The following is a 21,686-nucleotide window of genomic DNA, read 5'->3' as shown; positions in this document are numbered from 1 at the left end:
AAACAGACTTCACCCATCACTGAGAAGTTTCGTACCTGAAGCACAACCACCTTGAGAGAAGAACATGGTGGCAGCTCTTCACAGTCACCTGATTGAGGGGCTTGGGTTTGGTCCTGACTCAGAGGGAAACACAACACCACTGAGAGGCACCCCCACTGCACCTTTGTAATCACAGCCAAGCCTTAGCTTGGTCCCAGCAGACATATGAAAAAAGATGACTGTCAGAGCCACCAAGAGGGTGGCAGACTTGCTGTTACCAGGTCCACTCACATGGATCACAATGTCTGCATGAGGTCATGGAATGTTGCCGATGAAATGAAAGTGGCTCCTAAGTCATAAAGTTGCAGGCAGATGGACATCCTTTCAACAGGGCTCCTAGGAATTTAGCTGTACCACTCTCCCTGATGATTCTGGGAAGTAGTTATCTCTTCCAGAGTTGGGGTCAAATCCATACATGTCCAATTTCCACCAAAGCCCTCTCTCCCCAGGGCTTGCAGGGATAGGAAGATAACCACACTCCCCCAGATTTGTCTATGTGAGAGCAGAGAGCACAAAGTTTGAGACAGAGGTGAATGGACAGGTGTGCTTCTTAGGGAAGCAGCTGAAAGGTGGCAAGAAGCTGGCAGCAGCCCCCAAGAGGCCCCTGGCACCATGGACAATGATGAACCTCTTGAGTCTGAGACAACAGGTGAAAAGGCATCCCATCTCTCACCACTCCAGCCCTTCCAGGCCGCCTCAGTGTAATACCCAGGGATCACATGGACCCAGAAGCCTAGAGCCCCTCTTACTTGGGGCCCTCTAGATTTTGGATAATGTATTACATTGACTTGGCATCAGGACTTGCCAAACAGGGGGTGAGAGCATTGAATGCATGTTTGTGCCAGAATTGGCTCCTACCAGTTCTAGCCGACTTTGGATTTCATTTTTTGAGCTGGTCTACATCATGTTGGCAGTTGAAATCACCCATATTGGGAACATTTACACCACTGGAATTGGCTCTTACTACACATCAGATTTTTTTTTTTTTCTGGAGAGTCAGTTAGACATTTACCAGTATTCTACAGATTGGATGGAATTCTAAAATTGTTTGACTACTGAGGATATTAAGACTCAGAAAGTCATCACTTCTTGATAGCTAAATTTGCTGGCTAATCTGCTGTATGTCTTCTAACTACCAGGCCACTAGCTACTCTCACCCCTTATTACAAAGACCTTATCTTACAGGCTGGGAAATAAATGTCGGGGCGTGGGTCTATAGACAAGGATTAAGAAAGACACAGACCTGTGTAGACTCATTAGGAATTCTCATCTTAGAACCTGGGTGGTCAAAACTTGAAGCCCCTGCCACAAATACTCAGTCCACCCAAAGAATAGGCTGGCTCAGTTCTGGCAGTGCAGCCTGGCTTTCCCAAACCACTGCTTCCTTCTGATATAGGATGAGCTCTGGACATGTGTGTATAGTTGTCAGGAACCCACAGCTGGTCGCAGATCAGTGGCCCAGTGGCAGAAAGACCATGTCTAGCAAGTGAGGGAAGCTATTTAATTATAGCAATGAATTTAATCCCAGGGTGATTTTACAAGCCCTGCCTTCTTTGTGGTCATAAAATAGATGTTGGGTTGGAAGGAGGAGAAGTTAGCTCAAATTCTTAGGAATCCAGTTATCCCTCTTGATTCCTGAGACCACTCCTGTTCTGGTTCATTTTACATTTGACCGAGTCGCCCACCCTGCCTGTGACTTTCACCATCATTCAGAGTAAAGCAACTCTGAACCCCACCCAAACCAGGAAGAAAGAGAAGAGGGAGCAAGAAGCCAATGTCCAAGTCAGGCCCAAGGGTGGGAATATGGCAGAAGGGTAGCATGCGACCCCACGGATGCTGGGGGTGGGGGGGGCCAACAGTGCCGGGGAGGGAGGGCTTGCAGAATGGAGTCCCTGGTGTCTGGAGCCACATGCAGCTGGGGGACAAAGGCGGCAGCCAGAACCTGGGAGGCACAGGAGGAAACCGAGGTGGAGGGAAGCGGAAGTGGCTCCACCTAAAAGGCTGGCGGGTTTCCTTTCCAACATCACGGAGATGTGTTTTCGTTCCAGAGGAGGCTGAAACCCAGTCAACACCGCACAGCAGTGATGAAATGCTCTACTGTGAAGCCGAGTCCGCCCCGGCTGTGGATAAAGGGAAACCCACCCGGGAGAGTTCAGAAACAGACCTCGAGATTGAAGGTGAACGGGGCATTGGGAGGGGTGGGGGACAGACCTGGCTTCCCTAGCTGGCCATGGCTCCACCCCATGCATGGGGCCTGGCGGGTGAGCAGCGTGGGCACATCAGCTTGTTGAGTGCCGAGCCAGTCGATGAACGGGCATTTCTGGTCTCCCAAATGTTCCCACACGTGGCATCTTGTGCCACAGCCCCAGGAGGGAGGCATTCCTGCCTGCCTTGGCAGAGGAGGAAACTGAGGCCTAAAGAGATTGTATGAGTTGCCCAAGGCCACCGAGAGCTTACCAACGCTTGCTGATTCCAAGATCACCCCGCCCTGCCAATCTGCCTCCAGCACTCCATATTCCAGAGGCCCCTGCGTGTTTGTGGCCCGACCTGCCTCCTGATGACATGCCTCTCCTCACAGTGGAGTTTGTGAGAGCCCCTGTGTGAATTCCCCTGTGTGAGAGCCCCTAACAAATCCAAGTGCATGACCGCGGGGGGTGCGGGTGGGAGACTGTCTCAGCTGCAGCAAAGACTCTCTTACTGCAAACAGCACCTCCACCTTCCTCTTCCTCCTCCTCTTCCTCTTCCTCAGCCTCCTGGCTTTCCCAACAAGGGAAGTGCCACAAAGAACACCTATGAAGCAAGGCGAGAACAATGCAGGCCCTTCCTGCTGGGCCAGCCTCACACCTCCCCGCTGAGGCTGGCGCAGTGGCCCTTCCTCTCCTGTGTGCTGGGTGGTGGGCAGTGATCAGAGGCGGTAGACACGGAGGCGAGGCTGTTCAGTCAAATTCAACCCTCAAACTCCTCTATAGGGTCAGTTCCTAATCCCTGCTGTGGTCACCATACAATTCACCTCTGCCCTGCCACCCCTGGGCATATTGTTCCTCTGTTCTCTCTCTCTCTCTCTCTCTCTCTCTCTCTCTCTCTCTCTCTCTCTCTCTCTCTCTCTCTCTCTCTCTCCATTCCTCCCTTTCTCTCTTTTTCTTTTTTTATTTTGTTGATTTATAGATTATTGCTCTTTTTTCTACTTTTCCACTTCAAGTCTGTTGTGAATGTTGCTTTCAACACTGAATGCTTCATGGTTGGAAGAAGCAGAACCCCTGCTTCTACTCATTCCTCTCCTCGCCCCGACTCCCTGCAAGTGGTAATAGTATTGCAGGCTGCCTCTAAAACACAACCATAGTGAATACAGGTAGAAGGGGTGGGCAGAATCAGACAGAGCAGAGTCAGGGCCAGGGACAAGTTGGGGGTGCCCTATGCTGCTTTGGCCAAGGAGAACCTCTAGTGATTACATTTGGTGCCAGCTCTGTGCTGAGACAGAAGCTCGAGGCCCGGAGGCTTCACTCCTGGTGCCCCTGCAGCTGGGGCTGAGAGGCTGGTACTGGGGCAGGGAGGGCTTCCAGGGACGGCCTGAGACAGGAGCCCATGGGAATACAAGCTGGTGTGAGGTGACAAAAGGGAGCAGAAGTTGCTCACCCGCCTCATGCTGTTTCTCCTATGCAGACATGCACGGCTCTCCCTCGGAGGTGATTTTGCACCCCAGGGAATACTTAGCAAACTGGGTTGGGGGGATGCTGCTGGCCAGGAGTTCTGCTACATCTCCTACACTGCACACGACAGCCCCTCACAGCGGAGAATGCCCAACACTGACTGCCGGTCAGTTGGTCAGTAGTGCCTAGACTGAGAAACCCTGCCCTAGAACCATCGCAGAGAGAGAGCCGGTGTGAACCTGACCTGCAAAAGCAACTTCCTTGTCAAGCTGTTGTCTGATCATTACAAAGCTCCACTGTCCACCTTAGAAATTTTTGGGGTGGCTTAGCCAAAGTTCCCTGGGATCTGAAGAAAAAACAGACACAGGCTTAGACCTCAGCTGGCCTGGGAAGTCTTGCCAGTGGGACATGGGCAACCAGGCAGGCCCACTGCCCGCTGCCCATGGGCCAGGCTGTCTAAAGCCTACAGACAAAGGCTCCAGAAGGTCATCTGTCGGCTGGCATTAGCACTGTGTGTATTCTGGGCTAGCTTTGTCACTGGGAAAGTAGGGATCACAGATCTTTATAGAGAAAAAATGACATGCAAGTCTGCGAAGGAGGGAAGCCAACTCACGTGCAAGTTTCCTTGTTTCTGGCTGGTTTGAGGGTCTCTCCATCCTGCCCTGATCTGCCCCCATGGGAAGCCTACTCAGCCCTACGTGGGCTTTTTAAGTTGTCACTTCTCTAAGTCTTCAGTAATACTTTTATGGCTCACATCTTAACAGTGGTAGCAAAACTAAAAGGGAAATGGAGGCTCCCTCAACCACCACAGATCGCTAGCTTCTCGTCTGGCTTTTCAGAGCTGCCCCAAGAGGGGCAGGAGACTAGGCCTTCACGCACCCTTGGTGGTCAGTCCCTGGATGTGGCCAACCCAGGAAGTCGGCATGGGCCTCCTTCTCCCAGGACAGTGGTTGGCAAACTCATTAGCCAACAGAGTCAAATATCAACAGTACAACGATTGAAATTTCTTTTGAGAGCCGAAAACCGACGTCTGTGTATGGGTCACAAAGTTTCAATTGCACTGTATGTGTGCACCCGGACGTGGTATTTTGTGGAATAGCCACACTCAAGGGACCAAAGAGCCCCATGTAGCCCGTGAGCTGAAGTTTGCCGACCACCGTCCTAGGAGAGCCTGGGGCCTAAACCCCAGGGGCCTTGTGTCGGCCCAAAGGGAGACGTCCATTTGAGCCTTTCTGGATGTGAGTCTCCCTCCCAGGGCTGGCTGACTTCCCCATTGGAGCTGCCCTCTAACCTCACACCCAAGGGACAGACAGATCAGAAGGGAACATGGCCTGGGGTCAGAAGAGAGAAGGCAAAGACAGAAGAGAAGCCCCCCCCCAGCTTCAACCATTCGCATCTTTTTATGCAGATACTGAGAAGTATTTCACCACCGGGCAGAAGGAGCTGTACATGGAGGCCTGCAATCTGATGGGTGTCGTGCCTGTCTCCTACTTCATCCTCAACATGGAGGAGTCCTACATGAACCTCAACCACCACGGGCTGGGCCCCCACGGTACTAAGGCCATTGCGATCGCCCTGGTGGTGAGCATGCCCATGGAGGCACATGAAGCCTGGCAGAGGTTCGGGGGGGGGGGGGGTGGCAGGGTGATGGGACCCTAAGTTGTATCCGGGATGCCCACCTTACCTGCCATAGGCTCAGCTTGACTGCCCATTTTCCCTACAGTCAGGGACTCCCCAGTAGGTGCTGGGAAGGAGGCTGCTAGAGATCTGGACCTTGGAATTTGTGCTCTTTTTCCTCTTCGGGAAAGTGGGCCGGGTGCTAATTCCCTCCCTCTAGCACATTCTCCCAAGGTCAGCCTGGGTCTCAATGCCAGAGCCATTCCATTCAGTGTCTGCCTTTTGCAATGTTACCTGATCATTAAGGATCACTCTGGAGCGTGGGCCAGGTTTTCCCATAGGAATGATGTTCTCTCTGGGCTTGGCATGGACTTGCCCTTGAATGCATCATAGCTTTCTATAATCCTAACTGGTTATGTACGGAACCGATTCCCGCTTCAGGAAAACAGAGAATGTAACAGCTGTACGTGAGCACCACACTGTTTGTTCACTTAGGACAATAAAGGGCAAGTTCAATTAATAAAGGAAAAGCCGCTCACTCGTTTTTTGGAAATGTAAAAGGGGGAGGAAAGGAAGGGAAGAACAGAGAAAGAACAAAGCCATCTTTAAATTTATTGAGCATTATAAGGCGGATTCATGTCATGTTAGGAATGCACCGTTACCTCCTGAGTTTCATGGTGGGAGGGGAGATGGAGAGAGGGGAGCTCAGGCGGGGGTGGGGGGTGGTACAAAGGGTAATTATGAAATCCTTTCAGGACTCAGGCAGTAGTGACAATAGTTCCTGTTTGGGAGGAGTTTTGTCTTCCTTGATTCTCTGTGTCACTCACTAGATAATTGCTATGACATTCTGGTGGACTCATGCTTTGTGTTTCTTTTGTGCTGTTTAACTTTTCCCATGTTGCATTTGCCTGGGGTGGGTCAAAGGCATCCCACTAGGAAGGGCCCCATTTCCAGCTTCTTCACTTCTATTCCCCCACGGCCTGGCCCCAGGTCCTTGCCCTCGGTGCCCTGGAGAGCAGCGATGTTGTCTGCTCATCTCGTTTCCCCAACACTCAGCACAGAGGGAGAGATGAATGTGGATGGAATTGGGGATCGGGCTGCCTGCTGTACCACACGCTGTGCTAGTCCCAGGGCGACCTGTTTCTGAACACTGCTAAACAACACCTAGACTGGGTGGCCACCTAAGCCATCTCCCTTGAGCACAATGGAATTATTCCCCCCCCAGAGAGCTGGGACCAGAGACATTGCAAGAAGGCCCTGGGAGGACTGTCCCTCGTTGGTAACAATGTGCTAGACCGTGGTCCGCAAACTCATTTGTCAACAGAGCCAAATATCAACAGGACAACGACTGAAATTTCTTTTGAGAGCCAAATTTTTTAAACTTAAACTTCTTCTAACGCCACTTCTTCCAAATAGACTCACCCACGCCGTGGTATTTTGTGGAAGAGACACACTCAAGGGGGCAAAGAGCCACATGTGGCTCACGAGCCGCAGTTTGCTGATCACGGTGCTAGACCATCCCTCATTGCAGCACATTCTCCCTTTTGCTGAAGCTAGAGCTCCTTACCGCCTGCTGCTTCTCTTACTGCCTTGCCTGCTTTGAAAATGATCCATCCAGAGATTCGTCTGCTCTCTGTGCTTTTCTGACATGGCTGGGAAGTTCTGGGAAAGGTCAGGGAACTGCCTAGGTCACCAACCACCTCTGTCTTTCCCCCCCCCCCCCCCCCCATCCCTTGTGGCTGAAGTCCAACACATCTCTGATCACCCTGGAGCTGGCAGACAACAGTATCATGGAGGAGGGCATCCTGAGCCTGGTGGAGATGCTGCAAGAGAACTACTACCTCCAGGAGTTGGTACTGTGCCTGCTCCGCTGGTTCCCACCACCACACCCGGGGTCCCAGAGCCCGCTGGAGACAAGCCGAGGCCCTGCCCAAACCCAGGCCAGCCTCAGGCTTTCTGCAGTGTGTCTGGGGCCCCTCGCTGGTAGAAGTGACTTCTCAGAGGAGGTTCACACCTTATAGGCTGGCCAGAGGGGACTGTGCTCCTGGTGGCTGTAGGAAACCCTAAGAAACCATTTCTGTTTGGACCTCATAAACCCCTAAATAGATGAACTCACTTCTGTGTAGTTGCCTTAAAGTAAAAAATTTAAAAAACATGAAATAATTTCATAAAAATACAATGTGCCTGGAGATAGATGATGGTGATGGTCACACAACAATATGAATATACTAAAGACCACTGAACTGTACACTAAAAAGTGGTTTTTAGATGCCAAACATTGTGTTATATCTATTTTACCACAGTAAAAAGATGCAAAATTTAAGATAATAATGGCTAATGTATATAAAATCTCTCCCACTAGCGTGGAAGGACAATGTGTGTGTGTGTGTGTGTGTGTGTGTGTGTGTGTATAATGTTTATATACACTAAAGGCCCAGTGCACTGATTTGTGCACTGGTGAGGAGTGTGGCCTATAGGGATTGGTCCACTGTGGGAGCACCACTCACCAGTCAGCTGAGCAGCACTCCCACTGTGGGAGCACACTGACCACCAGATGGCAGATCCTGCATTGAGAGTATGCCCCTGGTGGTCAGTGTGCATCATAGTGATTGGTTGACTGGTTGTTCTGGTCGTTCTGCCATTCAGTCAATATTTTGTTGATTTCAGAGGGGAAGGGAGAGTTAGATAGAAACTCTAGATTATGAGAGAGAATCATTGATCAGCTGCCTCCTATACACCCACTGCTGAATATTGAGCCTGCCACCCATGCATGTGCCCTTGACTGGAATTGAACCCTGGACCTTCTGGTCCACAGGCCAATGCTCTAGCCACTTGGCAAAACCAGCTAGGGCAAGGACTATATTCATTTATCTCCCTACCTCTTCCCAGTGCAGCAATTCATGCTTCATGAATCAGTGAATGGAACTGGCAAGTAATTATTTACTCTAAACTCATTTTTCCAATTATGTTATGCCAAACTCTTCAAATATAGCTGACTTGGGTTTCAAAAGAGTTGCCATGTGCTCTCTAAAGTACTAGAGCTCAGCTGGGGAAGTGGGGAATGATTGAAGCTAAGTTCAGAGCAAACTGAGACCAGCTCGAGAGCCTCACAGTGAGGCGACAGAAAAGCCAGGCCCCTATTGTTCTTCTATCCTCTGGACCACACTGATCCTTCCCTTTCTTTCACCCCAGGCCCCTCTCCCCACCGAGAACCTACGCCCTTAGCGTAGGTCTCCGGTCAGCCCCACTCGTATATCATTTGTTAATGAGGACCCTTTGTTGGGGTTTGTACACACACAACCGTTTCTTGCATTTTAGAATGTTTCCGACAATGCTCTTGGTTTTGAGGGGGCCAAAATCATCTCAGAGTTTCTCCAGAAAAATTCCTCTTCACTCGTGAGTCTTCAGCTAGCAGGTGAGCCCAGGGAAGAGAAAGGAGAGGGCATTGGGGATGGAAAGGAGAAAGGAAGAAGGTGAAAGGCAGAGAGAATCAGAGTTGAGATGAACTGGACCGGGCGCTTCTGATTCAAGAGGCCAGAACCCTGTATCTGCACCTGCCAAGCCCCTCCAGCCACCCTTGTCCCCTATCCATGGCCACACTGGCTTCCTGGCTTCCCAGTTTCCCTGGACCATCTACTTCTGATTTGCTTTGCAACATTCCTTCCTCTGCTTTAAAGTCTCTTTCCCCAGACATGTCTCCATGGCTCTCTTGCTTCATTCACATCCGCTCAGATGTCATCTCCTTAGGGGATGGCTCTGACACCTTGCCTCAAAGCAGCCCCTCTCCCTTCCCATTACTTCCTATCCATTGCCCTGATTGGGCAAATGCCATTTGTTACTACCTGACCCCCTGTTTTAAATTAGTTTAGCATCTGTCTCACTGAAAACAAAGAGCTAATTGACTTTAAAGTCAATGGAGTTTCATAAAATAAAATAATAAAATTAAAAAAGGGACAGAGTGGGGTGAGATGAGTGAGGCTTGGCTATTCAAGTGCAGGTCAGGTCCTGCCTTATTTAACATTTAAAAATTTTGTTTATCATAAACTAGAGGCCTGGCGCACAAAATTCATGCACCGGTACAATCCCTAGGCCTGGCCTGAGATCAGGGCCATCTTCCCTGGCTGCTGGCATTCAGCCCTCACCCCCCACTGCCACCCACCTCCGGTTCCCCATTCTCTATCGGGCAATCGGAGTCTGCCAGCCAGGGGGAAGGAACTGAGAGGTTGGCTGGCAGACTCTGATCAGGCAATCGAAGCCTGCAGGGCTAAGGGCAGCTCCAGCACTGAATATCTGCCCCCTCGTGGTCAGTGTACACCATAGTGACCAGTCGTTCTGCCGTTCAGTCCATTTGCATATTACCCTTTTATTATAAAGGATTATTATATAGGATGCTTCTGCATTGATTTTGGACTTTTTTAAATGTTAAAATATTATTCATTGAGATTACTGAGCCTTTCAGTGCCCCTTAGATTTTGCATGCAAAGGCAAGTGCCACACTTGTCCCCTTCTGGTATGTCTCTACTGCTTAGATTATATTAGCATTTTTTTAAATTGATTTCAGAGAGGACATTAGAGGAGAGAGAGAGAGAAGCATCAGTGATGAGAGAGAGTCATTGATCCGCTGCCTCCTGCAGGCCCCACACTGGGGATCGAGCCTGCAACCTGGGCATGTGCCCTGGCTGAGAATCGAACCATACCTCCTGGTTCATAGGTCAATGCTCAACCACTGAGCCATGCCGTCTGGGCTGTAGGAGCATGTTTTATACTGTGACACACTTTAGGCACTAGGCTAGGGGTTGATGCTTCCAGCAATGCACAGGGTATAGTGTTTCTGCTCCTGGAACTCCCCTGACAGTCAGGCAGAGCAAGAAGAGAATGTCAAAGGGGATGGTAAATAGTTGCCCTTTTCCTCCTGTTTTCCTCTGTGTCCATACTTTTGCTTTAAGTATTTGCCACTTTTTCTATATCTGATTGTTCTGAGGGGAGGAGACTGGCAGAGCAAGGCTGTGGGAGGGCAAAGGAGCCCTGCCTGGAGAGCACTGATAACCCCTCCTTCCTCACAGGAAACTGTTTTAAGGACCAGTCTGCAGAGCTGCTCTTCCAGGCCCTGTCGGTAAGAAGCAAGGGGTGGGTCCCGCTGAGCCACGTGGGAGATGTCCCTGGAGACCTGGGGGGCCTGGGGAGCCTCTGGGTCTAGGCAAGTGCATGGTGTAGGGCGCTGGTGAATGTTTGGACCCTCCCCATCCTGGCCAAAGCCACAGCAGCGGGTAGGACTGTTTGGATGACCATAAACTCGCCCAGGTATCATTAAAGGTCAAACAGAAAATGAACACCAAATTGTCTTCAGTGTAAGAACCCTAGTCCCCCTTGTTCTGGGTATGTGGGAGCCCTCATCCCACTGACCTAGGATCCGCGAGGCATTTGCAGTCCCATGGGAGACCCACACACAGTACCTCTCTCTCCTCTGCTTTTTCTCCAGAACAATTACAGAATTAAGGACATAGATTTCAGCCACAACGAGATCTCTGATAAGGGCGGGGAGATCCTGGGCAACATGCTGGGTGAGTCCCCACGGAGGGAGGGGCTGGTGAAGGAGAGGGACTTGGCAAACCATCTCTTGTCAGAGCTGCATCTCCTGTTGTTGTTGCTATTGAGTGTTCTCATTATAGAAGAGACCACACCCGAAATACGGTGTAAATGTGGGAAGTAAACCTTTAAAACGATTAGGACATCTAGAGAAAGAATTTGCTGACCTCAGAGAGGTTAACGCCTATTGCATAGGTACAGTGTGTATAAGCCATGACAAAAATTATCTTTGTATTTGACAATAGGTTCAAAACTGGGGATGATCAAAGACATTGTGGGCAATGTTAAAAGGCAAGTAATAGTCAGAAGTAGATATTTGCAGCATTTGTAGACTATAAAAGATTAGTGTTCAAAAGGTTGATAAGAGATCCTACAGGTCAATTGGATGATGATAAACACTCCAAAAAACAGTGATCAGGCCCAGCCAGTGTGACCAAGTGGTTGAGAGTCAACCTATGAACCAGGAGGTCATGGTTCCATTTCCGGTCAGGGCACATGCCCGGGTTGCAGGCTTATTCGCCAATAGGGGGCATGCAGGAAACAGCTGATCAATGATTCTCTCTCATCATTGATGTTTCTCTCTCCCTCTCCCTTCCTCTCTGAAATCAATAAAATTAAAACAAAATAAAACAGTGTTCAAGGCATATGGACAATGAAAAAAAGCCAAATGCCAACCTCTTTGGTAATTAGAGATATGCCATTAGTAAAACAACAAAAAGATTCCCCCTTGTCATCTATCAAAGCTGCAAAATTTTCAAATCAGAGAATTCACACTGTAGTGAACACAGGGATAAATAAGAACCCTCAGAAGCTGCTAGGTAAAGGCACTTAGGTGAGCAATTTGACAGTATTTAGTAAAATTAAAAATGCATATCTTCTAGGATGCAGCAATTCACTTCTCCATGTCTCAGAGCTCTCTTCTCCTCTCTTTCTCCTCTTCCTCCTGCTCCTCCTCCTTCTTTTCCTCCTCCTCCTTCTTCTCTCTCTCTCTCTCTCTCTCTCTCTCTCTCTCTCTCTCTCTCTCACACACACACACACACACACACACACACATACACACAGATGTCTAAGGAGTTCCATTGCAAACTTGTCATAAAAGAAAAAAATAGCTCCTAAATGGTCATCCCTGGGGAAAGGAGTAGACAAGGGGAGGCACTTAGTATGGGGGTGGGGGGTGCTAATCTGGGGAGAGGGGTGATGAGAGAAAGACCCACAGGGAAGATGGCTTTCTGTTGAAAACTGAATATGATTAAAGAAGCAGCGTGCTAGCTTCTAGAAGCTCAGCATTCGAGGCAGAAAGAATAGAGTGTGGCACATCTGAGGAGCATGGGGAAGGGGGGGAGTGTGGCTGGAGCAGAGTGGACAGTGGAGGAGAATAGAAGGACAAGAGGTCGTCGAGGTGGCCACCTGCATCAGTTTTGTGGGACCTGGATGTGCACGAAGCCTGGATTTTATTCTCCTGTGATGAGAAGTCGGTGAAGGATGTGAATGTGGGGGATGATGTGGTTTGATTCGAAGCTTTGGAACTTCTGTTGAAGAATGCAACTGAGGAGAACAAGAATGGAAGGAGGGAGGCCAATGAGGAGGCCCGAGGATGATGCATGGGCTAACCAGTGGTCGGCAAACTGGTTCTCGAGCTGCGGTTTGCTGCTTTGTTGACTAATGAGTTTGCTGACCACTGGGCTAAGGGACCAGGCCGTGATGGAGAGCAGATGGAGTCAGAGTATATTTTGGCTCCAAAGTCAAAAGGACTTGACCTGAAGAACGAGGGGAAGAAAAAGATAGACTCGTGGTTCTTTTGTTTCAGATACTGGTTGAGTGGGTGTCATTTACTTACATGAGGGAAAAACTCAGGGAGTCACAGGGGTAGAGGGGCAGGAGTTAGGAGGCAAGATTTCCATTCAGTCCATGGAATATTGGTAATGGAGACATCAGGGAGGCAGTTTGCTATGTGAATTTAGAGGTTGGTCAGAGCCGGACAAATACATTTGGGATCCAAAGGCATCTACATGTATTTAAAACCATGGGACAAGGGAGTGGCCCAGCAATCAGAGTGTAGTCAACTCTATCTATACTCAACTCCATCTCACCTTGTCCCAAACAAAAGTAACAATGACCAGATGTTTACATAGGATGCTTTCCCGGCCCCGGGTAGCATTTAAACAAAATAATCTTTAAGTTAAAAAAACAAAAAAAAAAAACAAAAAAACAGTGCACGTTCCATGCAAACCTGGCATCTAGACAAGCCTGATGCCTCGCTACTTCCAATGGGTCCCTAAAGCTGAACCAAATAGAAAGTCTGGACCCACCACTGCCCCCTGCAGGTCTCTATGTGAACGACACCACAGGATGTAATGCTTCATGGAAGGGTCGCAACCTCCCTGAGTCAACACAACTCCTATTTTTCAGGCTGTCTCCCTCTACTTTCATGAGTAACATCCCACCAGGTGGATATTGATGCTTCACTTGACCTGTCCCCTGCCTTACTCGGATAAGTGAGGCCATGGCCAACAGCTACAGGCGTGTAGCCATCTCATAGCCTGTCCCCTTGGGAGGCATCACAGACGTGATACCGCTGTGTGACAGGGTGCACACGTGTTTATAGGGAAGTACTTGTGACCAGATGATATTTGCCAAATAGATGATATTAAGTTGCTTGCCACATGCAGTGCATGAGTAGGATTATTTTTACTTCATCGTTGTCAACATTGGAAATCATCTTACCATTTTGTGTTCAAATGAATCACTGAGCAGATGTTCCCTCTGTGTTTTTCTTTTTCTGAGCACTGACCTCTCCTCATTCCCAGTGGCATAGCTATCTGCCAGCCCTAAGAGGGGGTTCTCTGGGAGGCAGGGGGTGGATGCTAACCTGATCCCCCACCCCCTCTTTAGCCCTCAATGTAGGGCTCCTGACACTGGACCTGAGCTGGAATCATTTATGCGGCCGGGCTGCTGTGTCCCTGAACTACGGTCTCCGGGTAAGGTCTCCCTGGGAGCGGTGTGCTGAGCCGGGGGTGCGGGGTAAGAAGTGACGGAGTGAGGGTGGGATGGTGGGGGTGCGAGGGAGGTCCTGCCCTGCCATCTTGAACTTCTGGCTCATGGTTGCCCCTGATACGGACATACTGAGCTCTTCCTCCCACAATTCCCGGATGCACGTTGTTCTTTAGCATAAATTCTGCCCAGGAGAAATTCACCCCGCTAGGGCCCAGGTGGCATCTTTGGAAGAACTTCAAGAGAGCAGTTTAATGATGGGGTAGGGAATGACCAGAACCCAAAGGAGTGTGTTCTTGAGACTTGAGTGCAGCCAGGAGGTCTGCGGAGATCTGGCAGCGAGCCCTCTCCAGGGACCCCGAGTCCCCAGCCCGGATGCCGGCGGGGATAGATGCACCTTGATGCCGGTGCTCTTCTCCCCCTCTCTGGAGTCCAACGTGACCCTGAGGACACTCGATCTCTCCATGAATGGCTGTGGGAACGAGGGGGCCGCGGCCCTCGGGGAGGTCCTCAAAAACAACAGCTCCCTGGCCTACCTAAATCTCAGCAACAATGACATCAGCAACGAAGGGATCTCCAAAATCAGCAGAGGCCTGGAGTTCAACGAGTGCCTCCGATCTCTGAAGGTAGAGCCGTTTGCGTGTGCTTCTGTGTGTGTGTGTGTGTGTGTGTGTGTGTGTGTGTGTGCATCCATGAGTGCGCATCCAGGTATGTATCGGTGCATTGTGTGTAGGTATGTGTGCGTCCTGTGTGTGAGGATGGCTGCAGCAGGGCAATGGGGCTGGATATTGCTGAGGAGAATCGCTGTGAAATGTGCCTGGTGCTTCACATGGTACGTATATTCCCGGCTGCCTCTCTGCTATCCACCCAGTATAGCCCCCTGCTCTCAGCTGGTGCACGTACAGTACTCACCCCCTAGATGGTCTTCTTTCCTCCCATGGGGGTCTCCTGCAGGCTCTTGAGCATAAATGACTCCACCACCTCTCCCCCCAACTCTCACCCACCTACTCTCTTGCTGCTGAGACCCTTCTGTGGCCACCTGCTGCTCAAATCCGGGTCTCTCAGGCCTGTGTGCTTCTCCAAACTCCGTTTGCCCCATGCTTTCCCTTGCTCCCCCCAAGGCCTCAGGGTCTCCTTTCATCTCCATGGGCCTGCCAGGGCCTTGCTCACTCCCATGCTGGGTCTGCAGGACGCTCTCCCAGGCTGATGTCCTCCCCTGGCCTTCATGGCTTCCTGCCTCAGAGCCGAGTTTGAGCAGCAATTCCCCAGTGGGCAGGCGGGCGGGACACAGGATAGAAAGACAGGCGGGGAGACAGTGCTCACAGACAAGTCTGGGCGGGACAGAGACTGCGATTCGAGGGAAAGGAACGGAAGCCGTGCCCTGAGCCAGCCTCTCCTGTCGCCGCCTTAGCCTCTTTCCGTGCCGCCCCTCTCCCCACAGCTGTTCCTGAACCCTATGACCGTGGAGGGAGCTCTGTCCCTCATCACGTCCATCAGGAAGAACCCCAGGTCCAAGATGGAATACCTTGACATTTCCGTAAGTAGTCAGATGGTTGTGGCTTGCACCCGTGTCAGCAGGTGCCAATAGCCACACCCCTCAGAGGGCCTTCACCCAGAAGCTCCCTGAAAAGGTCACTCCTTTTGGATGGCGACTCTGCCCCCTCCAGGAATCCTTTCTGTAGGAGCAGCTGTCAGTCAGAGGCCGGGAGTGAGACGCCGTCCACCCCAGTGGTTCTCAGCCTTTCTGATGCAGAGGCCCTGTAATACAGCTCCTCACGTGGTGGTGACGCCCAACCATAAAATTATTTTCGTTGCTACTTCATAGATGTAATTTTGCTACTGTGAATGAATCGTAATGTAAATATCTGTGTTTTCCGATGGCCTTAGGGTCTAAGACTTAGGCGACCCTGCTAGCGGGTGAGAACCGCAGCTGTAGAGCCTAAGACCACCGGAAAACACAGATATCCGACCCAGGACGGCCCCGGATCCCAGCAAGGTTCCAGAATCACAGGGCTTTTAAAATCTGAGTAATAAAACATGCACAGGCTTGCATTTTTCATTTCATAACTTAACTTACTCTACTCAGAGCAGTCTTTAAGGCAAAAAAATAAATAAATAAATAAATAAATAATAAATCCCTTGAAGGATGGGGAAAGCCTGAGGAAGTGACTTCACTCTGCAGGCACTCCCACCTGAATCATCCTAGAGGCGGTAGCTGAGAATAACTGTGTCCTACACTTGTCTATCACTTTATACTCTTTTTGCCCCCAAAGTGACTTTATACCTGCCGGCTCAGTGGATCCTCCTCCGGGAGGTAGGTCCCAGAGCTGCTGTAGCAAAGGACTATGAGCTGGGAGGGTTAAGCAATAGAAACCTATTGCCTCCCAATTCTGGGAGCTAGAAATCCAAGATCAAGGTGTTGGCAGGCTTGGCACCATCTGAGGATTAGAGAGAGAATCTGAGGATTAGAACGAGAATCTGTTCCCCTCTCCTAACATCCAGTGGTTGTTGGCAACATCAGAGTAAGTCCACCTCTGACCACATCTTAACTCAAAGACCCTGTTTCTAAGTAGGGTCACATGCACAGGTACCACGGGTTCAGATTTTATGGATGTTTGGGTTTCCCTCCCACGAAGCTGATTGGAGGGATGGAGCCAGGACCTGCCTTGGTGTGTCTGAGGGGATGTCAGAAATGGTGCTGTTAGGCTCCAGATAACACAGAGCCCCATGACCTAGGGTCACTTTGCCACTAAACAAGCCGACCAGGAGGGGGCACACCCGTGCCGTTCCCTTCCCGCTCTCCTTCCCCAGCAGACACGCATCTCCTAAACCACAACATACCTCACGGAGCCCCATGAGGCTAGCTACCAGGGCAGCCATGGGCAGCAGCAGCTCACCCAGGCTCACCCCTGAGCCTGTCTCCGAGGCCCCCTTTTCTCTGACCTCCCAGTGAGCCAGAGCAGACCGGCCTAGGCGCTACTGTAGCCTCCTCTAGCTCCTTCTGTGTTTCACTGTCCTAAGGGGGTTTTGGGGGAGTTTTTGTTGTTGTCTTTGTTGCTGTGGTCAATAAATTCTAGCTTTCTTTACTAAATAAACAAACAAACAAACAAACAAATAAAATAAACCCACAAGCCTACCAGAACCAAAAGGTCTGAATTAGCCTTTTCCTTCCCTGTCCTCACCTATGCCGCCATAACTCTGTGGTGTTGGAATTCCTTCACTGTAGATGCTTCTAGAACTTTCTCTAGAATACCTACACAAAGAGTAAGCCTTCAGCCCTTCAGCATGGATCTAAGTCTTTGAAAGGCCGGAGATACTCAGAACCAAACCCGAGGAACAAAGCGGGTTCATCTTCCCCAGGAAGGCCAGGGTTTCTCGGACGCTATTTCACGGAACACACCTCCTCCTGCGGCCTGTGACCCCCAGGTCTCGGGGCACTTCCTTAGGGGAGTTCCCAGAGTGGCCTGAGCCGTGCCCAGGTGGGGGGCACGCGGGGTCCTCGTCCAGGGCACCTGCTCTGCAGACCAGCCCTGGCACAGGGATGGGCCCGTCGGCAGCCCCATCGCTGCATCCTACCTGCCGCACGCAGACCGTTAGGCTTGCTGCCTGAGAGCGCTGAGATGACACTGTGATGAGCCCCCAGCACGCAGACAACGTCCGACCCATCACACAGGAAGCATACAAGTTAAACCACAAGCTCTAAACAACGGGAACCACCCCCACCCTCCCCTTAGCCCCTACTCCCCCCTCCCCTCAGTCTAGGAGCTGCATTGCAGGACAAACTGGAAGAGACATGGCCCTCTGGCTGGCTTGGGTTGGACACTGGTCTGGGCAGGGGGATGGCACGATGGTGGCCCCCTCCCCATGGTGTGTCCCCTCTCTCCCTGCCCCAGCATGTGATGGTGTCCGAGCAATTCGTGAGAATCTTAGATGGGGTGTATAACATCCACCCCCAGCTGGACGTGATCTACAAGGCAATCCAAGGCCTCTCTGCAAAGAAATCCATCTTCCAGTCCTCAAACCCCATGAAGCTGATCCAGGTGAGCCCCTGCTTTCCTCTCAGCCCCTACAGGGACCCCTGCAGAGAGTGGTGCACTGGCCCCAGTCAGCTACCCAGAGTCTCTCCGCCTCTTCCCCCCCCCTCCCCCCTCAAGCGTCTGCACAATCCTCTCTGACAAGGATCCTCTGACTAGGAACATTCCCTCTGGATTGCGGGAGCCCTCAGCAGGAGGGAACAGCTGAGAACTGGCTGAAGTGGGAGGGGCTTGGAACCAGGTGGTTTCTACCAGCCAGGCTCCTCCCCTTGCTGTTGTAGGGCCAAAGGCAGGTCATTGGAGCTTTCTGTGCCTCAATCTCTTCACCTGTAAAATGGACACAACAAAAATACACACCCTGGCAGGGGTGCTGTGAAGATTAAATGCAGTCCTTCCACTCAGGGGCCAACAATTGGGTTTGGAAAATGGGACAGACATAGGAATTGCTAATAGAAAGGGTCATATGGTAAACTAGAGGCCTGATGCATGAAATTCGTGCAAGAGTAGGCCTTCACCACCACCCCACCCCCCCAGCTGCCAGCACCGGCTTCCCTCTGGCACCTGGACTCTGGCTTCCTTGCAGCCCCTGCTTTGTCCGAAAGATAATAAATAAGTGGCAAAGCAGCAGAGATCATCAGAGCCCAGATGAGAGGGCATGTAGGGCTGGAAAACAGGAAAGGATGCTTCCTGGCAGAGATAGGGTTGGGAAGGGCCTTGATGATCAAGGATTCAGGTGAGCAAAGATCCTAAACAAGGACCCCAAAGAATATTTTAATGATATTGAAAGGGTGTTCACAGTGTATTGGTAGAGTGCATTTCATAAACCAGTATGTTCAGTGGAAAAATGATGGGTGGATGATACATAGATAGAGATAGATCGATAGATGAAAAAGGATACACATCAAGATGTTACCTCTGGATAGTGGGATTGGATCTATGGCTTATTTTTCATTTTCTTCTTTCTACACATCTAAAATTACCTTACAATGCGAGTGGGTAATACTTTTTAAATTAAATTAGAGTATTTTTTAAATACTCTAAGACAGTTATAAGCATCTGTGTGAAATGATGAGGATTAAGTGAATTCTGAGAACCAGACCCGCCCCTCACAACAGCGTGGCTTCGGTTGATTGGCTTCTGGACTCTAAGCCAATACCAGCTCACCCACTGCCCACAGTGCACCATCCACATGAGTCTTAGCAGAGGCAACTTCAAAACTAAATAATGCACATGAACACAGCCACTGCCCCATTCCTTCCGTGCCCTGTGCGGATAGCACTCTTGATCTTAAGTGGCCCACATGCGGGAGACTCGAGCTCCTGGGACTGCCTCTTCATGCCCTCTTTTGGCCTGCTGGCCTGGGTGGGGAGGGGAGTTGTTAGAGGTGTTACGTGGGCCAGCATCTGCTCCTGGTGTCTCCCTCCCCCAGATCTATGCCGAGCAGAACAAGATCAGGGTCGTGGACTTTTTCAAGAGCTTGACCCCGACGGGGCTGATGAAGATGCCTGTGGGCGAGTTCTGGAAAGCCATGATAATGGTGTGCTTGTCCCTGTGCCCCTGGGTACATGTGTGCATGTGTGTGCACATGCATGTATGTGGGGGGGGCTGGAGAGCAGGTAGGCTGAGAGCTCCATTAACCTCACATGTTCCACCCACCTCCTCAGCAAAACAAGATCCCCCTAACCCGGTACCAACTCAGGGAGCTGATCAAGCGGCTGAAAGACAACACTGGCATGGTGAACTTCAGGTCAGCACAGGCCCCGTGCCCGGGCCCCATCCAGCCTCTGTCCCAGCAGGCCCTCGGTTCTCTAGAACCGCGGTCGCCAACCCACCGTCCGCAGACCACTGGTGGTCCGTGAGGTCCGAAAGGTTGGTGCCCGGTGCTCTAGAAGGCACCCCTGAGCTCCAGGGGCCACCCCGTCTGCATGGCCTCAGGCCTGGTCTCCCCTGCATAGCAGGCTGCCTTTGCCCCCTCCCATGTCTGCCCACCGCCCCCCACCCCATCCCCTCCTCATCTTCCGCTGGCTCACTTGGCCAAGTTTCGGGCTCAGTGCACACTGCAGGCTGCGAGCCTGATTCTGGGGACACAGTGCTCACAGCAGATAGGAGGTGGCACAAAGGAGCAGTGGTTAGGCCCTGGCATGGTGAGGGGGTGGCACACGGACACAGAGGAGAGGGCAGAGGGACGTTGGGTTCCATGCCCTGGAGCATGCACGGGGCCCGCAGTTCCCCTGTGGCTTAGGGAGGGATGCAGGCTGTGATGCAGGCTCAGTCCTTGAAGAGATAGGAAGGGGCTGTGACAATACTGAGAACGATAACCGACACCTGTGAGCCCGACCTCGTGCCAGCCTCTGCCAGGCCCAAACAGGCACAGGTGCCCGAGTTCTCAAGCGCCCCCGTGCCAGTGACGATGGCATTTGTTTTCTGTTTTGTGACTACGAGTGGCACTGTCACCCATGTCCTTCCGTATGCAGTGCTTGCACATGTGTGTTCTCTGACAAAGGCCTGGTGGTGCAGACCTGGTGTGCTAGCTGGCCAAAGGTGTGCACATTCTTTATTGTTGTTTTTGTTCATCCTTACCCGAAGATAATTTTTCCATTGATTTTTAGAGAGAGTGGAGTGGGGCAGAGAGAGACAGAGAAGAGAGAGAGACAGAGACAGAGAGAGAGAGAGAAAGAGAGAGAGAGAGAGAGAGAGAGAGAGAGAGAGAGAGAGAGAGAGAGAGAGAAACATCAATGTGAGAGAGATACCTCAATTGGTTGCCTGCACCCTGCACCACCTCTACTGGCCTCTTTAAGAACCAGGAAGACACATTGAACTTGCAACCCAGATGCATGCCCTTGACTGGGAATCGAACCTGTGACCCTTTGGTGTGCAGGCCAGTGCTCTGACCACTGAACCACATCAGCCAGGGCGGGGTGTGCACATTCTAAACGTCAGTCTACTGCCAGATCCTGGCCAACAACGAAACCCAGCTCTCTGCTCCTCCCCCTGTGCCCACTCCGAACCTCACCCTTGTTCAGCACTCTGCCAAGCCGAGAGGTGGGGTTCCCCAGGGTCTCGATTGGATCTGAGCCTAAATGTTCTCTCGTCAGCCGGGAGGCTGCACTGGTGGTAACATTATCCCCTTACCTTTCAAACCAGTGACTTGGAAATGATGAAGCCATAGCAACAAGTCTGGCCCGGAGAGAAGTGTCTGTGACAGAGAAGTCCTGGCAGGCCGGTCCCCCCGGCAAGGAGGAGGAGGAGGAGGAGGAGCGCCGGCTGAGACTCCCGCGGACAAACACCGAGGCCGGGCCTGGGAGAGAGCCAATAAAGCCTGGCCTGATCTAGGCGTCTCCGGGCTGCTGGTGGTGCGCCCTTCTCAGGGGAGCACCCCCTGGTTTTCAGGGCCACAGGGGAGCGTGTCCACGTCGGCCTCTTTAGGAACCAGGAAGACACCTGGGGGAGGCAGTGGGGTTGCTAGGCGGCCGGGAAAGAGCAGTGGGGAGCAGGCCAGTGCATGGAGACGCCGTGTTGTCATGGTAATGATGAACTGTGTCAAGGGGAGAGAGCTCAAGATGCAGGAAGCAATGGCAGAGGACAGACACTCAGCGGATGCAGACATGGGCCTTTAGGAGCATATGCCCAGGGGTCCCGTGAGGAGAGCCCGGATGGGAGGCAGAGAGACCTGGCGTCTAAGTGAGCCTGGCACCACCTGGCCTCCTGGCCTGGGAGCCTCACGGTCCCACCTGAGAAGTGAGGCAGCTGCCATCGGTTGTAGGGACCTCCC

At 51.4% G+C, this 21,686-nt stretch overlaps 2 protein-coding genes across 2 annotated transcripts in view; one reads left to right on the top strand and one right to left on the bottom strand.

Moving 5' to 3' along the window:
- ANGEL1 (angel homolog 1) overlaps positions 1-21,171 on the bottom strand; it is a 49,962-nt gene extending 28,791 nt beyond the window's left edge. Inside the window, exon 1 of the mRNA XM_045578400.1 lies at positions 21,047-21,171. The gene's annotated coding sequence lies outside the window, so the exon portion shown is untranslated. The remainder of the gene's footprint in view (positions 1-21,046) is intronic.
- Positions 1,949-20,114, top strand: LRRC74A (leucine rich repeat containing 74A). The gene is made up of 12 exons (XM_045574850.1): positions 1,949-2,216; positions 5,095-5,267; positions 7,049-7,156; positions 8,622-8,718; positions 10,367-10,416; positions 10,783-10,864; positions 13,782-13,867; positions 14,312-14,506; positions 15,322-15,417; positions 17,774-17,920; positions 19,344-19,451; positions 19,579-20,114. The coding sequence occupies exons 1-12, from the start codon at positions 1,949-1,951 to the stop codon at positions 19,771-19,773; spliced, it is 1,605 nt and encodes a 534-aa protein (XP_045430806.1). The 3' UTR covers positions 19,774-20,114.
- Positions 21,172-21,686: the final 515 nt, after the last annotated feature.

Source organism: Pipistrellus kuhlii, unplaced genomic scaffold (genome assembly GCF_014108245.1).
Source record: "Pipistrellus kuhlii isolate mPipKuh1 unplaced genomic scaffold, mPipKuh1.p scaffold_m20_p_1, whole genome shotgun sequence".
Lineage (NCBI taxonomy): Eukaryota > Metazoa > Chordata > Mammalia > Chiroptera > Vespertilionidae > Pipistrellus > Pipistrellus kuhlii.
This window is presented reverse-complemented; position numbering and strand designations above follow the sequence as displayed.

Coding starts and splice junctions, on each gene's coding strand:
- LRRC74A (XM_045574850.1), top strand. CDS start 1,949: ATGCAGCTGGGGGACAAAGGCGGCAGCCAGAACCTGGGAGGCACAGGA. Junction 2,217..5,094: donor AACAGACCTCGAGATTGAAG/GTGAACGGGGCA, acceptor CTTTTTATGCAG/ATACTGAGAAGTATTTCACC. Junction 10,417..10,782: donor TGCTCTTCCAGGCCCTGTCG/GTAAGAAGCAAG, acceptor CTTTTTCTCCAG/AACAATTACAGAATTAAGGA.